The sequence below is a fragment of the Sminthopsis crassicaudata genome, chromosome 3, assembly GCF_048593235.1.
Source record: "Sminthopsis crassicaudata isolate SCR6 chromosome 3, ASM4859323v1, whole genome shotgun sequence".
In the NCBI taxonomy this organism is placed as follows: Eukaryota; Metazoa; Chordata; class Mammalia; order Dasyuromorphia; family Dasyuridae; genus Sminthopsis; species Sminthopsis crassicaudata.
In genome coordinates this window covers 259655517-259674780 of record NC_133619.1, presented here as the reverse complement: position 1 = coordinate 259674780, position 19264 = coordinate 259655517, and the positions used below count along the sequence as shown (strand labels likewise).

General features: G+C 33.0%; 1 protein-coding gene across 7 annotated transcripts in view; it reads right to left on the bottom strand.

Moving 5' to 3' along the window:
- HLCS (holocarboxylase synthetase) overlaps window positions 1-19264 on the bottom strand; it is an 88097-nt gene that overhangs the window by 48593 nt on the left and 20240 nt on the right. For all 7 annotated transcript variants that reach the window (XM_074300590.1, XM_074300586.1, XM_074300589.1 and 4 more), the window contains 2 exons: window positions 18534-18713; window positions 5708-5979 (listed from right to left, as the gene is read on the bottom strand). In XM_074300590.1, the coding sequence (XP_074156691.1) occupies window positions 5708-5979; window positions 18534-18713 (452 nt within the window). The remainder of the gene's footprint in view (window positions 1-5707; window positions 5980-18533; window positions 18714-19264) is intronic.

Below are 19264 nucleotides of genomic sequence, written 5' to 3'. Positions count from 1 at the left end.
TAGCAATAGTACTTGTTTTAGCAAAGAACTGGAAGTAGATTCTAAACAAATTATAATTTAATGTGAATATATCAAAAATGCATGATAAAAAAACTGGAAAATAGGCTTAATGTAAGTAAAAGTAAAGGTAAAAACTTACCTTCCACAATGCTATCTTGATATATGCATGGGTAATTTTACAACATTGATAATTGCCAAACCTTTTCCTCTAATTCCCCTCCCCCCCATGGCATAGTTTAGAGTATAAATTAAATACTGACCAAACAGTTGTGTTGCAGTACAAATAGAATCGGACTTTGAAATAGTGCCTGTGAATGAAATCCAAAATGTAGGCAGACAAAATTAGAGGGATTGGGACTTCTATGTAGTGGTTCATAATCATCTCCTAGAAGTTCTTTTGCTGGGTGTAGCTGGTTCAGTTCATTACTGCTCTATTGGAACTGATTTGGTTCATCACATTGTTGAAAATGGCCACATCAGAATTGATCATCATATAGTATTGTTGAAGTATACAATGATCTCCTGGTCCTGCTCATTTCACTCAGCATCAGTTCATGTAAGTTTCTTCAAGCCTTTCTGAAATCATCTTGTTGGTCATTTCTTAGAGAACAATAATATTCCATAATATTCATATATACCACAATTTATCATAATTAAGATTGCTATTCAAAGTGTAGGATACTATTTCATTTTGCAAATGTAGAAAATGCAAATGTAGAAAGCCTCTTGGGGACTAACCCTCTTACTATACAGATAAAAGATTGTTACTTGCCCAAGGTCACCCAAGTGACCTTTATATAACTAAATTCTATTAAATATGTTCTATTAAATTCTATTAAACATACCTAAAATTCTATTGCAGTATAACCCATGATTCATTTTATGAATATTTTATACCATCTATAGCCATATTAAAACCTCAGATCAGAATGAAGGAGGAAAAGGTATATGTACTATTTCCCCATTGTCTCCCTTGTTCCTCAACTTCCCAAAGACTAAAAAAGTCTAAAAACATTGAAGTTATTCATTGCCAAGTATGATTTCATCATTTTCCTATTCACTAATTTGATTATTCTTGTGGGAAAGGAAAAAAGTGAAAATGATGAATGATTCCTTGTGCAATGCAGAAAAAATTTAAGGTTTTAGATTGGACAGAATACCACTCAAGCTGAAATAGAGCATGATTTACTGTCCAAAGTCCAAGTCCAGTATTTCAGAGCATAATGGGTTCAGCTTGATGAACTAATATGTAAATTCTAAAAAATATATTAATATATTATTTTAAGAAATAGTTTGTTTCTCCAAAATATTTCAAAAGCCTTTTTTATTTTTAGAAGTATTTCAATACATATGGAAAAATCCAATTTAATTTCTCATAAGTCCACAGAACAAGAAACATAAGATATTTGCTTGATTAATCAAGCAAAAAAAATTTTTTATACTAGGACTTTTTTTAGGACACACACACACACACACACATACACACACTCCTTAAAGAAAGGATCATGAGATAGATGGGATAAAGAATTAAATAATCTAATTAATCTAATTTAACTCTTGGAATTTTATATAGGAATCTGGCAGAAACTAGGCAGAAATCACTATATTAAGAAGAACACATGACTTGATAAAGATAATAGAGATACAGATCAGAACTAGAGTAGTATAAAGAAACTTATGGAGGAGGGAACTATGTTCAGCACCTTTCATTCAGATATTCAAGATATTGGGATTTTAACTGTCCAGGGTAATAGTCAACATATGTGAAAGGCTGATTATGAACCCAATTAAAAAAACAACTACATATGGTTAAGAGGACTAAAGGACAGGTTATTTTATTATCTGAAACTGTAGTTTAAAAAAAATCATGAATACGCAGAAGTACTGACACACATATGAACTGATATGTAAAATATATTAAACAGAATTAGGAAAACACACACATAATTACTTACTGAAAATGAGATATGTACTGTATATAATATCATGTGGGTTTTTTTTTATATCGGTTGGTTATTTTTGCAGAACTTTTCTAATATACATTTTTGCAGAAGTTGTTTTTCTTATATACTTTAAGGAATAGAGGAAGAATATAGTATGAAAGCATGTGATGTAAAAACAAAAGATATCAATAAATTTAAAATAATGGCATTACTCATACAGAATTCATTTCAACCAATCTGTTTTTTTGAAAAATTTGAGCAATGAAGGGAAAAGATGACTGACTCCTCTAAATTGACAATGACCTAATACACAATAAATCTTCCTGAAAAACTGAATATCCACCTCACAACAGAACTTTCCATTTAAAAATTTAAATTCACCTTCAAAACATCACTGATCATGTCACAAAGAATGATTTTAAAATCAATTTCTGAAAAGATTTCCATAAATTTTGTGAACAAAGAAAATAATTATTTCATAAAGCTGCATAGACTTTGTTATCTTTGTTCATTGATAAATATTAATACTGCCAAATGTTGGTACTCCTCAGACTCTTGAGAAATTTCATGTTTCCCTAGTAATGCCATAAAGCAATGAAAAGTGTAGTAATAAGACTTTCAAACTACAAGATGGTAAATAAGTATTTAATAAGTAATAATTCTAGTGAATTCTAGTCAACTAAAGCTATTTAAAAATCTATTTTTCTACATTAAAGATTAACTTGGTCAGATAGTCAAGAACTATCTTACTAAAATGTGGAAAACTGCTGTTAAGGTACTATGAATATCTAAATTAATCATCTTAAAAAGATGAAATTTTCTAAGACACACTTTTTTTTTGCAGAACAGTTTGAAAGTACGTGATGTAAAACTAAAACATCAATATAAATTAATTTTTAAAATAATGGCATTACTAGATTAAGATTTTTTAAATAAGTTTTAAAAAGTTTTCTTGCTTTGGAATAGGTCTTGGGAGTTTTAATTGTTTTTCATATTATTTTACTAACATCTGCTTAATTTAAGATACAGGTATATTTATATTTTCCTCATTACCTTAATCTAAATTAAGAGTACATGATGACACAATATAGGCATTAATATGCAAAATATCAACAAAAGCCATCTGGAAAGCTAATGAATAATCAAGGGATTTAAAATTTTAACTACAGAATTTTGCCTTAGAATCTTTAGGACAACACTGTCAAGTTCAATCTATTCACTTCAACTCCTGAATCAATTTTTCAAACTTTATGACAGGTCTAATAGCTCCCACCTGTTTCTCAAGCTTGACTCTTGACTGGCATGTTACCAGCTATGGTGGAAATGTAGACAAAGACCCCTATTAGGATCTAGTGATTTCTCTACTGTGAGGTCACTCAGCCATTAAATTAGTTCCAGCCCAATTTCTTGTCCTCTCAGGGTTTCAATCTTCCCCTCCCCCAACTGGATTTAGGGAAGCCTCAGGAGGGGTGGGTAAGAGTAAGAGAAGGGTTGGGGGGGGGGGGAAGAAAAGAGACTGGAATGGAAATTAGAACGTAGACTGGAGGAGCAGGAGGGGATGTCACAAGAAAGTAGCACAAGGGGAAAAGAAAGGTTTGATAATCGAATTAAACTCTCATTAACCCTAAATTCTGAAACTGAAAGAAATGTCATTATTAAATGACAGTTTTGCTAATCACAAAACTAACATTCTCAACAGTGACCTGCATAAGAGAATGAGTGGGGAGATCAGTTTAAAATTTAAACTTCACAAATGACAGAGATATATAAATGAATATATAAATGAATTAAATATCTAACAGAAATTTTAAGATCAAAGTAGCTAAATAAGGAGGCAATATGAATAATTTCAGAGGAATATGGTGAGAATACCCAGAAAATGCTCACTTGTTCTCTTCCCCCTTTCTCCTAAGCTTCTCCTTTCCACTTCCAAATTCCATGACATCATTTCTGTTTAGGCATGAACATATCCCATGTTTCTTCCAACATTCCATTTTCCCAATGTTTAATTACAACCAAGCTCCTTCCAACTACACTGAATCATCATTATCTAAGACAAGTTTTATGGCTCCAAGAAACAAAATCTTTCATTTGATAACATTTCAGAGAACTTCAGCTGGATTAGTTAGTTTTTTTATTCATGTGAAGGGGTAAAGAAAATGTGTTTGGTGAAATGATATGATCATAAATATGAACTAGAAAGTCTTATTTGACAGTGCTATGCTGAATAGAAAGAGAAGGGAGATTGATAAGGAAATTTCAGTAGTGTTGGGAACTCCCTACAAAATGCAAACATACTAGTAATAGTTATCAGAAACAGTTAAATAACATGCTTGCCCATCATCACAAGCTAGTATATTTCAAAGTAAAGGACTTCCTGACATCAAGGCTAGCTTTTAATCCACTTTATCCTCTTGGATCTGACCTTTAGTCCGTGAAAACTGGTATGGAATATTACCCCCCAAAATGTAACTCACAAGGATATACTATGTAAGACTCAGATTACACCTCTTTATGTTTACTTCTGTACATACAAGAATGTCTTTCAATGATAAATACTACATATATGAATGAAAAGCCAAGCATACTATTCCTAAAGCTTTATATATACCTGACTTTTCTGGACTTGGAGTAATCCAGAAGCAGTAAGCTGTTCAGAATGTTGGAAATGGATAATAAGCTAAGGCATCATTACATAATAAAGTGAAAATATATACATATACATATACAAAATGTAAGCATTCTATTTGGATCTCAGATCTCCAAAATAATGGAACAAAAAAAGTGATGTCCACAATAAAGACAATGAGGCACAATAAAATTCTGAAGTACCTTAAATTATGTACCATATATTTAAAAATGTAAATAAATGTAATAATATTTTCTATCTAGTTTGTCATTTTAGAGACTGGCTGGTATGCTCTACCTACTGACTTCAAATTTAAGAGTCATTAAGTCCCAACTGAAATCTTTTACCAGAAGCTTTCCTAATTTAGTACTTCCTCTTTACTTACTATTTAACTTTATTTAAGCTCCTTAAGGGCAGTGTCTATTTTTTTTTGTATCCTTAGCACTCTATTAGTTAACATTACTAGTCACTCTACTATTCAACAATTCCATTATCATTGAAACAATTCCACCTTATTTGTCAACAGTTATTTTTTGTAATAGTGTAGGAGAAAGATTTCAAGGACAATGACAGTGATTTACACATGTAAATTATCACCTTTAATTCACCTGAATTAGGTCATAATCTGGAGAGCAAATAAAAACAAACAAACAAACCCTGAAGTATAAATTAACTCAGTGAAGTAAAATTTTGGGAAACTAATCTTTCTAAAGATTGTCCCAAAACAATACAATATCAAAGCTATGAACACATATGGCATAAGCTGAAATTCCATCTCTACAAGAATACCAGAATACATCACCTTATATTATATATCCTATATATATTTTATATCATCTTACTTATATTTTTAATTCTAAAATGTATCATTCCTTTTATTCAGCAAAGCATATGATATTAACGAACTCCATCATACATTCTACACCCAGGACAAGTCACTTAACCCTTTTCAGAAACCATTCTAAGAAGCCACACTCACAATCAGATCCACAATCACCAGTTCTTGAAAATCTTGAATATAAACCTTGAAGCCTTATGATGAAACTTATCTAATCACCATAACATTCTTCTAAAATGGGGGGATGTCTCATTCCTTGGTCTATGAATAATTTTTTTAAAAGCACCAAAATCTTACCCGTCCAGAAGACTCATTGTGGATGAAGTCACTTCAGCAAACAGAATTATTTTTCCTAGTCGCTTTGTATGCAAATTTTTTTGATAGATCTCCAGGTTAAAATGTTCTGGGGCAAAATCCTCTGTAGCAGTGATAACTGGCATATGAGATGGGGTTACTTCCAATTCTGGTTTATAGGATGAAACAAATTTAAGGGTCAGCTTGCTGAATGTCATTACTCCTTCAGGTCCCACATTTCTCATGAGCCACTGCATAAAAGAAATTCGGACTTCCTGCATCAAAAGAAATGAAAAGGTGTAAATTATTTCAATTCAACAAATTTATTAAGCATAAGTCTATGCTATTTACTAGAGATAAAACAAAAACAAAAATAGTAGGAGCCAGAAGTAGGAGTTCCATTTTTAACTTAGTTTGTGTCTTCCACAGAGCAACTGTCCATCTTCACAACAGTGAAGATTTCTTGCAGAAATCACTTCAAATATCTTTACCATGAAACCCCAACAGAGGTCCCTTGTAAGTCAGACACAAATATAACTAAACCACTAGATGTTCACACTGAAACTTAACCAAATGTTAAGACATCTCCAACCCAAATCTTATGGACTAATTATGTCCCAGCTGGAATAGAGCTATAGCTCTATTCCAGACACACTGTACCTTGACCCTAACAGTGATCATCCTCAACCAACAAAAGGACAACAAATCAACCATGTGCCAGACATTGTATACTAGAAAGAAGCACACAAGCTCCACAAATAAGATGCATTCTAATAGAAATACAAAAACAGGATGAAATAGGAGAATGGATAGGATTTTCGAAGGTATTCCTCATAAGGACATGAATGAAGCCCAGAGAGGAATGAGACACAGCTGCCCTGGGATTCTGGGAGAATGAGAATAATGAGAATAAGTGACATAGGGACAACATATGAATACCAGGGCTACAGTGAAACATTGGAATAAAGAGATGGGACATGGTAGCAAACATCCAGAGTGCAACCTGTAGAGAAAATCCTTTGTTCAGAATTTTTCTGTTTTCCATCAGCTGCTCTGATCACATCTTCCCTCTCCATACCCCTCTAACACAACCCTAGCTTTTTATCAGCTTCCTTTTCCATATTGTCAAATAGACCTCCCTCAATAGAGGGTAAGTTCCTTGAGGTCAGGAACTATCTTTTTCTGTATTAGAACACACAGTGCCTGTCACTTATTTATTAACTATTGACTATTATTGACAGCACCATAGCAGAGAAAAACAGGCAATCTATGTCCAATCAATTTTCCCTATCAAACATCTTTCTTATGCTTCTGTTAACAATTAACTGGTCTACCAGTGTCTCATTTCATTTCAATTGCAAAACTGAACCCGGCCTGATCTACAACATTTTGTGTTAATTGGCACAATTGAATCCAAATGACTTTGTGATTGAAGAAGAGAAAGGGCTTTGCAGAGAAAAGTGATCAGAGGCCCTAACAAAGAAGCTCCATATTATTATGGTGTTATAATCCATATAACCTAGGAGTAGGATCTCACTGATCTGAGACCCATCTGACAAATAGAAATGTGTGCCCAGAATATTTAACATGTGCCCAGAATGACTAACATTGTGAAATGTCATCTATTGAACTGACTTGGGGGTTAATCTTGATTCCACTACCTGTGATAAGCCTAGGCCCAACACCAAGACTATTAATGTGGGAACAAAGAACATTCTGAATTAACTGAATTAACTACATTGAACATTTAACATGGCATTTAGAAGGCCCTTAAGATGCATTAATGCAATACTGGAAGGAGGGAGAGAAAAGGGGAAAAGCATTTGAAAGGAAAAAGAAAAAAAGGCAGAGAAAGAGAGAAAATGATAAAATAAAATAATATAAGTTTAATAAAAGTTTGACTAAGTGATTTGGGAATACAAATACAAGTAAACAAGTTTCTGCCCCAAGGAGTTTATATATTCTAAAAAGGACTATGGGGAGGCAAAAGTTGGTATAGTAAAGGGATGGCCAAGAAGTAAGGTGAAGAAGTAAGGTGAAAGCTTGAGATGAGGCAAAATAAGGCAAAAACCTTTATAACAACCCAGGGTGTTCACAGGGGTACAATTAAAATTTCCAGTGCAGAAGATGAATGTCAGAATAGCAGGCACATGGTATAGAAATGTGTACAACTAATGAATGGACCCAGATGGTCTTCAAATTCTGGACTCCATGAAATACATCTCCTTTTAAAGCTCTTTTTAATGCATCTCTTTTTTTAATGCATCTCTTTTTTTTAATGCATCTCTCTTTTAAAGCTCCCATTATTGATAATGGTAATGTTTATATGATATTATATTTATATATGTCATTTCATTTGATCTTGACAAAACTGTTGACTATTTTTATTCCCAATTAACTTGCTCAGGATCTCACTTGCACAGGATCTCACAAATGAGACAGGATTTCTTCTGTGGCAGAGGAAGACTAAATGACTACGGTTCCTGAGTGTATCAAATGATTTAGCAATGCATAACAAATTGGGACCAATGACCTTCAGCTTTGGCACTGGGCCCTAAATACAGAAAAATGAATAAATCAAATAAGGTTAAAAGAAACAAAATTAAGTCATCTGAGTTCTACTCATAAAAAAATGAAAGACTTTCCAAAGTAAAGAGAGAATTCCCAGAAAGTATCTGTATTCAATCAAAGGAACAACATCTGAACAAACTGAGCAGTATGGGGCTAGACCTATAAATGAGATAGCTCCAGAATTGTATGGTTCACTTAATTCCTACTACCACTTGCTGTTCTCATTCTCTCTAAGTGCTAAGTCACTGGAATAGACAATGATTATGTACTTAGTAATTATTGGAGTTCACACCTTTATATATATATATAAGGAGAAGCTCCCACAGCAGTCCACAAGGCAGAGTCAGATTCATTCCAACTTCTACCATTGTGCTGGCTGGAGGCTGAAGGACAACCTTTGGATTTGGAGACATTTGGAGGGAGTTCTTGGAACCAAGGAGACAGATAGGCCTCTATTAAAGCTAACCGGGCCCCAGGAAAAGAGACAAGAATTAAAAGGAAAAGAATTAAAAGAAAAAAAAGGATCTGGACTCCTGGCTGAATTTGGGGTGATTATTACTCTGAAATTGAAATGAAGGCTGCTCCCAGAAGCTCCCTAAGAAACCTGCTCTAACTTGCATCAACTGATGCTAAGTGAAACGAGCAGAACCAGAAGATCATTATACACTTCAACAATGATACTGTACGAGGATGTATGCTAATGGAAGTGGATATCTTCAATATAGAGAAGAGCTAATCCAATTCCAATTGATTAATGATGGACAGAATCAGCTACATCCAGAAAAGGAACAATGGGAAATGAGTGTAATCTGTTAGTTTTACCTTCTGAATCCAATTCTTCCTGTGCAACAAGAAATTCGGTTCTACACACATATATTGTATCTAGAATATACTGTAATATATTTAACATGTATAAGACTGCCTGCCATCTGGGGGAGGGGGTTGGGGGAGGAAGGGAAAAAATCTGAATAGAAGTAAGTGCAAGGGATAATGTTGTAAAAAAAAATTACCCATGCATATGTACTGTCAAAAAAAAAAGTTATAATTATAAAATAAAATTAAAATAAATAAAAAAAGAAACCTGCTCTAAGAGAACATATTTTAAAGAACATTACACTTACTTAGTCAAATTCCTTTTTTTAATAAAAAAAAAATCATATGATTTGTAGTGTTTGTGTCACTTTTCTTATAGTTCCATTTCTCCTTTTACTTAGACCTAGCATGCCAAAAGGTGGAATTAGCTAATATAGAGAAGTGTACAGTCAATTCCACCTTTTGGCATGTTAGGTCTACACTTCCCTATACTAGCTAAGTTATACAAGCATATATTGCTGGCTTGTTTCCTAGCAACCTCTAGTGGTTCACATAAATATAGCATGTAGGAGAGATGGAACAAAGTTTCATCAATGGCTATGTTAGCATTAGAGAATAATGATCTCTAACCACATAACTAGATGTAACCAGCCATTCTGGCAGTAGTAATATTTCTAAAATGTTTCTGTCTACATAACTTCATATTAAAATCCCACAGATCAAGGATAGATGAGCTATTCAATTTGTAGAATGAATATAGAAAGAACCACAATGGCTAATGAACCCTAAAACTTGGATTGAAAACAGGAATGCATAACAGTTAAATTAATCTTTCAGTTATAGAGCCAAATGAAAAGAAATACTAACTAAATACTAAACCAATTTTGAATACTAACAGTATTCAGAACTTGACTCTGAAAATGTCAATCCCCAAATGAAGTGACAGATCCTGCTTGGAGAAACATTTAAAACCATTCAAAACCGTAGGGACATTTTGGCCACAGTGATAAGTAAAAGCAGATTTTTAATCTTTGCTTAAAGATTCACCTGCTCCCCATATGTCTCCTTAAAACCATATTATCAAAACTAAGCCTAAGTAATATTTTTTATCCAGTATTCAGAATTTTATTCACTATTTTTATTCAGTAATTTTCTAAGAGCAGAAAACTAATGAGGAAGCAGTTCTTAAAATCCTACTATACCCTTCAAAATGGGAATATAAGGCAAAATGAAAGTTCTTGACCCCTGGCAGCTTACAATCTAACTGAAGAACATGAAGAACATTAAGAAGAAGAACATGAATAACATGAAGAACTGAAGAACATGAAGAATACAATTCAAAGTAGCAAGGTAGTTCTGGGAAGGAATGTACTAGCAGAAGAGAGGAAGGGAGAAGAAAGTGGAAGATGAGCTGAGTGAATAGTTGGGAGAGACTTGAAAAGATGACAGATGAAAGTCTACACTAGGATACTGTTTGTGTAATTGGAGAAGTCAATACATGTGATATGGGACCAACTGAACTGGGTGGATGTTAAGGGTGATTAGCCAGGTTGCAAGTTTGCTCCCTTCTTACTGAAGGTAAATGAAAAAGTGCTAATAAAGAAAGCAAAATGAAAGAAAATGATCCAATAATTGATGGAGCAGAGAGTCCACAGAGAACTCCAAGGAATTTGAGAACAGGAATAGACTACATGATGTTTGATTGGTTTAAAAAACAAATTAGAATTTCAATGCAGAATTTTTGTCCTCACCAAAAAACAAAAACAAAAAACAAGAGACTGGAAATGCAAACAAGTATCAAGGTACTTTTCCCTGCCTCTAACCTGGATCCTGGCTCTCTCAGAACTTTTCAGAAATCATTCCCCAAAACTATAGTAAGCAAGGAGAAAATCCACCTTGGCTGCTTCATTGTTCACAATCCATTCCTTCCAATGAGATGGAAGATTAGAACTTACTACCAATCCGGATTCTGTGTGTTTCATTGTAATCTAGATATAATCTCTGGGCCTTGCCATTTACCACTGACACCTTCCATATACTCTTTAGATGAATATTATTATATTATTATATGTATTGTTTTGCCTAATTAAAATTAAAATGTCAGCTCCCTGAAAGCAATGTTTATCTTGCCTTTTCTATTTGTATCGCAAGTCTTAGCACATTGTAAGCACTAATCAATAAGTTCATGTGCTAAAATACAAAGACTTGAATAAACAAGTACAGAAAACATAGGGTACCAATTAGTTTCTCAGTTATCAAAACAGAAATCATCTATGTGAAAATAACTTATAGCTAAGCTCATTTTCATGGGAAATCCAATTTCTAAATAAGAGGTATAAAGTCGTAAAACTAAAAATCCTATCCCAAAGAGGAAAAGACATATTAAGCCATAATATTAAAGGAGTGATCTATTATAGTTCATTTGTTCTCTATTATTTTTTCATTTGCATTTGTTTTTATAGTTCTCCAAGTATATTTGTCAAGGGGAAATGAGAAAATGTAACACTCAAAAAAGAAAAATTACAGGATGTGAAAAAATTTCCTTTAAGATCTGCAATCTCTAGATACAGATATTTTATTATATTTAAGGGTACGGGAAAGTCTCCAATTACAAGAAGTTCATTTTATTAAGTTAATACCAAAAATTATTCCAACTTTAAAAAAAAATCATTGAATTTGAAGGAAAAACAATGATGTATTGTGTAAAGTCTAAAAAAAAAAAAAAAAACCCAAAATCCAAGGGTCATATAAAAGTTTTAAATTTAAGAAAACATTGAAAACTTCTAGGTTCATACACAAAGTAAAAAGATCCAGACAAAAAAATCTGTACAATTATCACACACACACATACACACACACACTCTTATGATCTCATATCACATACCCTTAATGATTTAAAACAGTGGTCCTCAAACTATTAAATTATGGGGCCAGTTCATTGTCCCTCAAACTGATGAAGGGCTGGGACTATAGTAAAAACTAAAACTCGCACTCTGTCTCTGCCCCTCAGCCCATTTGCCATAACACTGTGGCATCTGGCCTCAAACATTAGTTTGAGAACCCCTGATTTAAAATATGCAGTCACCAAAGAGGTCTACTATCCCTAAAATTGTCCCTTTTTCCTGCAAAAAAATCTTCCTAGTCAGTTGACCACAATTAGGGCTAAACAATTGATATTGTGATCTCTCAGTCTTGCACTAAGAACTAAAATTGCACTATGATAAAAACAATGCAATGGTCAAGCAGAGGAGGGCTAATTTTTTATTCTATCATGTGATCACTAGAAATCCACTCTCAAGTCCCACTATAAAGGCAGTGAGTGGTGTCCAAACAGACAACAAGCTAATCTCTCTCCTCAGCATGTCTGGGGAAACTTCTGACTAGAACAGGGAGTGACACAGCACTTCATTAGAAACTTGAGAAATAGAATTGGGACATGATGCACTCCATTAAGTCCAAGGGGAAAATCGACTTCTGTTTTAACAGTTAAAAGTAAAAAAAAAAAAAAAAAAAGGCAGAAAATAAGGAGGTGTGGAATGTAAAATGCCAAGTGCCAAGGTTTGAAATCCAGTCCTTCCAAAGATTATCATGAAGGTAGAGGGAAACAGAAAAGAAGCAAAGGAAAGAACAAAGGAATGAAATTACCAAAAGGAAGAACTATAGATTGGGTATCACACATAAAGAGAAAAGATATTACTAAGAATATGGTCTCAATTAAAAGACATCCATACATCTATGAATAAATATTGAAGGTTAAAAGAAAAGGCTATTAAGGAATAACAAAACTACACATGGTTTTCAGTGTTTCTGGAGAAAAATTATAAAAATGCCAAATAGAATAGGTACAAGGAGGCACATAGTACGCTGAACAAGTAATGTATTTGAGCCTCTGTATCCTCTTCTACAAAAGTGATTAATTCCATTTTCAATATTAACATCACAATTCTAATTTATCTTTTAAAAATTTAAGCTTTTTGAAGTATGTATGAGTTGCCAGTTTTTCAAGATCAAAAAGATGAAAATTACAAGACAAAAAGGAACACATATCAATATGTGTATATCTATAACTTGAAGGATAGTAGCCAGGGAAGGTTAGTGAAAAGGTACAAAGACTTTAGACATTTTTACTTTTGGAACATAAACATTAATCCCTGCCCTGCAAAAAGCTTACATTCCAAAGGAGAGAGATGATATTTAAGAAGGTAAAAAAAAAAAGGGAATGAAAGAGGGGAAGTAGAAAATGGTGAGAAAAATAATTCACACTTCTGACCCAAGCACTTCTTTTAATGAAAGTTTGAAGGAAGGGAATACAAAGGCAGAATGATTTCTCTCATTTTTTTCCAGGATGATGTAGTCATATAAGAATTAGCAAGGAATAACAGGGAAGGAAGCCTACAAAAAAAATATAGATAGATATAGATAGATACATGGATATGCACACAAGTATGCATCTGTCCAAATATGTGTATATGTATATATATGTGAATATATACATATAAAAAAAACATTGTACTAAGGGTGTCAACCAAAACAAATGGGAAAATTTGTGAAAATACCTAAACATTACCTGTACACAGAAAAGCACAAAAGAATATAGTAGTTTTAATGATTAAAAAAAGGAACCTATCAAATCATATCAGAATCATACCAAGGAGACATATGATTGACTTGGTGATACAACAATTTGAGAATTTTCCCCAATTTGTTTGAAAAAGATATTTGAAAATACCAAAAAGCGATATTTCAAAAAGGAAATCTTTTATTTTGACTATCATTGGGAATAAATTCCACATGATGATCCAGTATATTGTACATACTATGGCTTAACCCAATAACTATTAACTTGAGCAAGAATTCATGTTGCTTGGGTTTGTTAATATTTTGACCAAATGGCTAAAGACATAATAAAAAAAGTTAAGAAGCTAAAAAAGCTGGTTTAAAAAAGTGATTAAGGAATTGTTATTTAATAACAAAGTTAACAAAATAAATATTTGTTAAATTTTTTTGAGTCTTTAGAATCTTAAACATAAGCTTTCAAAGTTTAAAAAAAGAGCATAATATATTTTTTCATTTTAACCCAGTTTGTTTAATAACACTGTTGCTATTTCTTGTTATGAAATTACATCTGTGATCCTTGGGGAATTAACATGAGAACATTTCACAAGATTGCAACCAATGCCAAACTTGCTTTTAATTCTCAGTCTTATTAATTAGCTACAGACCAAAAGATTGAACTTTTATATTTAGAAAAATTTCATGTCATAGTTTAATAGACTGCATATTCCAATTGCTAAAATTATTCAGGAAGATCAAATTTTGGGACTTAAAAGACACCTAAAAGAGCAGACAGCAACAGTATGGAAAAATTAATCCTCTTGTGCTTCTGGTATGACAGAAGGGTACAGCAGACACTGACAGCTGATACGCTGAAGGGAGAGAGGGAGGTATGATGATACCAAGGGACTCCACTGCTATCTTTGGCAAGTTCACCATAGAGTGCCATTCCCTGACCTAAATCTACCCAGTTTGTGGTCCACCCTTGTGAAAAATCTTCCCGTACCTCTCCCAAAAAATAGGAAAAAAAAAAAAAGGGAGAAACACAAAAAGGAAGTGAAACGTAACAAGAACACTGTACCACCTCATTGTCCTATAATCCAATTACTTGTTATAATTGAACTATAATTTCCTTTAGTATTGTCTTCCCCCAAAATGATGTATAGACCTTAAAATATAATATATAAACCCCAAAATAAGAAACAATGTTAATTGTTTCACTGACATCTTAATTATTAATTGTTCAATCTTCCAAAGAACAGCCATAGAGTTGCTCCCCATAGAGGTACTTAAGGTTTTGTTTTTTCTTGGAATTCTGTATCTGAAATGGACCACAGATTTGGTCCATTGAGGAGACTAAATCAATGAGCAAAATCAAGCAAATTAAAGTTTTGAGAATGAAAAGCATTGCAATTTAACTTTGGTGAAAATAGACAGAAAATACAATGACCAGAAGCAATTCACAGCTTTATTTAGAAGTCTTTTTTGTGCCCTATTGTACATGTAGAAATGCTTTTTGGTTTTGACATTTAAATTATTTCCCTGTTTAAAAGGGCAGTGAATAGAAATTGAACTATGATGTATTCTCAGCTATTCTTAACTCACTTAGGACACCTAGTGGCAAAAAATTCTCAGCAGCAGCAAGGTTATCCACTCTTTTTAATGTAAAATGACAGCTAACAATAACCTTGACATTTTAAATTCCACATCTTATTCTCAGCACTTTCTTTTTAACTTTTTAGGTTTATGAATTATTTTTTTCTCAAAACAATCCTATGAAATAATGAAAATAAAATCATATTTAGATAATACCTTCTCAAAGCAGTCCTATAAAATACCCTATTTCAAAAGATAAGACAATTGAGGTTCATAAAGTACAGGTCATAAATAAATATCAGAAGACTTAAACATCTAATCTAACCATATATGTATAGCATAAAAGATGGTGCATTCCAAGAGGCAAAGATCAGATTATAGCCGCAAAACAAGTGATATAAAAACCAATCCAAAAATCACTGGACCTCTTTATATGAAGAGATAATTATCATTATAATTATCATTGTGTAGGACTTACTATCTTAGCCTTATAATTGCTCAATGTCTCTGAGGGGATGTAGCAAAAGGAAACAGAAGCATTTATATAGCACTAAGTGTGTTATATAATTTGATCTCAGATTTTACGTACTACAATTGAATGCCTTGCCCAAAATGCCTTTACATAAAATCTGAAGTAAGTAAGTAGGAGAGAAACTACTATTGAGGTATAAGAAACTACTATTGAGGTATAAGAAAACTTTATACACAAAATAGATAATTGTCAGGAGGTAGGACAAAGAGCCAACAATAGAACCAAGAATAGCTGAATCCAGCTTCTGATCTATGTGTCTTTGAGCAAATTCTGGTACTCCCAGAAATTTTAAGATTATAAATCTTAAACTAATGGAAAAAATTTATCTAATAGGAGTTCCTTATACAGAAGAAATGTCCTCAAAGTGGTAACCAAAAAATCCTTACTTTAATCTGACTCTGCCTTACTAAGCGCTTAGTGAAAAGAATGTTATTTAATATGTTAGTCAACAAGCATTTATTAAGCACTTTAAGAGAACCTGTTCCAGGAATAAACACTAAAGGCAAAAATATGGTCCCTTACCTTATAAAATTCTATGAACTGAGAATACATGTAAATAATGTAAATACAAGCTACAAGATACAAACAATACAATGGAAAACAATTTTAGATTACTAGCAGGGGAGAGACCTGGGGAAGGCCTTCTACAGAAGGCAAATTTAAGGAATGGGTCAGAAAAGCTGAATGAGATGCACGGGAAAAACAAAGTCATGACATCCATTCCAAACATGTTTTAAATATTTATGCATTGCTTTATAATAGCCAATTATTGTCAGCTGGAAAAGTTAATAATGAAACAATGCCAGATTACCAAAAGATTAGAAGAGGAAAAAAAAAAAGATTAGAAGAGGAAAAAAAAAGGGAGTAAATGTATTCCCCCAGTCTAAATTACCAGTGTTGGGATTGATTTTTCATGGATAGCTTTCTTGATGAACTGAACTGAACTATATTATTATACTATTCATCTAGTTCAACCTCCTTTTCAGATGAAGAAACTGAGGCAAAGAGAAATTAAGTGACTAGCCCAAGATCATACAATGTGGCAGGATTTGAATCTACTGATTCTGTTGTGTTTGTTTTATGAACCATAATACCATCTCCATGAACTGTGTTAAGTTGCAAGTTTTTTTTTTAACAGCATTTTCCCTATTTAAAACAAAATTTTATTCTAAAATTTGATTTAGAAGGGAAGGTACTAGGCGAAAGATTCTCCCAAGGAGATGAATCTTGAAGTAAGTCAGTATGACTAAGAGCATTTCAGGACAGAAAGGACAAAGAGTCAAGAAATACAGTGTAGTGTAAAACAGATGTTGCATCTGTTGTACATGGAAAAGAATGAAGTGAAAGAAAACTAAAAAAGACAGGAAAGTGCCTCATCAAGTAGAGCTTTGAATTTTTATATTTGACTCTGGAAACAAGTTTATTGAGCACTGATATGACATTGGTCAGTCTTTTACTTAGGCAGAGTGGAAGCTACTGAAGAGGTCCAGGCCTGAGGTTACTGGTGGCTGTGAATGGACAAAAGATACGCAGAAGAAATGTTGGTAACAGTATGGATATGTAGAGAGTTGTCTGGGGCAACAAGAGGCAAGTAACTTATGGTCACAAAACAAGCCTTTCCAAAGACAAAGGAAGAAAGCACTTAACAATTATTAGATCAAACGAAAATCTCAATCTCATACTTAGTTACCTCATTTGGAATTTTTTTTTTTGAGGCTGGGGTTAAGTGACTTGCCCAGGGTCACACAGCTAGGAAGTGTTAAGTGTTTGAGACCAGATTTGAACTCCGGTCCTCCTGAATTCAGGACTGGTGCTCTATCACTACACCACCTAGCTGCCCCTTCGTTTGGAATTCTTATCAAAGAATAATTTCCTTCTCCAATTTTTTACATATAAGGAAATTGAGGCAAATAGAGTTAAGTAAATTGTCCAGTTTCACGCCAATACTATAAAGGCCACACTTATGTGCTCCTGATTCTAGCCCCAGAACTCTAACATAGCAGCCCATATCAGATTTCTACAAATCCACAATTAGGTGTCATGTCAAATTGGCAATGGAAAGGACACTGAGCATGTGCTGAAAATACCTGGTACATAATTACACCAAAGTATCCTAGACTCAACCAAAGATTTATATATCCAATTACATTTAAATTTGAATAGTAGAACAGACAAATTTTCAACCTATCCACTGTGGCATGAAAACAGAACATCTGGCTTATTGGCCACTAGGTGGCAGATATTAGAATGAAACAAAAGCTTGATTTAGAGAAACAGGATCAAAATAAAGTCAAAATACAAAAGTATTTGTAAAGTTAAGATACAAAAGTATACAAAATTATTTTCCAAGTTTAACATTTTTGTGGTTAAAGGATGCGCCAAAGTCTCAAGAATCATTTGACATTAGATTTTTCCATGTATCAGGTAAAAAGAAAAAGTTGAAATAAAATCCCTTCTCTTAAAATTTATATTTGTATACACACATTAACATAAAACATACATATATACATACTATACACACAAAACATGTGTTTATCATACATATGTATGTATGTATAGTGTATGTGTAAAAAAGATGAAATCCAGGTGAAATGTTTCATAGGAATGTGACAACACACACATATATACATATAAGTATATTTACATAAAGAGGAAAAAATAAAACATTTAGAGAGAAAGATTAAATAATTAAAGAGAAAAAAGCATCAATTTCACATTGAATTTACTATATTAAGCTAACTTATCACAAGTTGAGGTACTTACCTCATCAGCTGTGAGCAAATAAAGAGGAGTCAGGGGAGGAATTTTCTTTAATTCACAACTTAAGCCAAGGACCTTTAGGATCTCCTTAAGGACTTCAAATCTCATGAAATTGCTTGATTTCAACAAATTAAAGGCATCTTGAGTTTCTATTAAAGTGCTGGGGGACATTTCCAAATGCACCTAAAGAAAAGAATAAAGAATTAGTACACCTATGTATGCTACAGTTATACTACAGTAATACCAAAAAAATGCTTATGAATAATTAAATCAGTAATAACTTATCATAACAGGTTTTATTGGTAGTGGGAGAAATTGGGTTGGTGAATAGAGGGAGAGAAAGGATGCTATTTCCCCAGAAAGAGAATTAGGAGCCATTTCACAATTGTTTTCCCAGAGTCAGTTATATTTGAAGTCCATAAAGCTCTGAGCTAGACAGCTATCATCCCTGTATTTTGAAACAATCATGATGATGACAGCAAACATTTATATATTTACTTTAAAGACAGCATAGTATCCTATCACCACTTGACAAATAAACAAGAACAAAGTTACTTGACTTCCCCAGGATCATTCAGCTCAAAAATGAAATAGTAGATACAAGAGTAGCTCAAAAAAATTTTTTTGAGATAATTTGGAATTTGTTTTCTATTTGTTTCTATTGCTTTCACAATAAGTACAAGATGGAGACTAAGAGAAAGAGATCTAAAAAAACCCAAATAAAAATTGAAAAA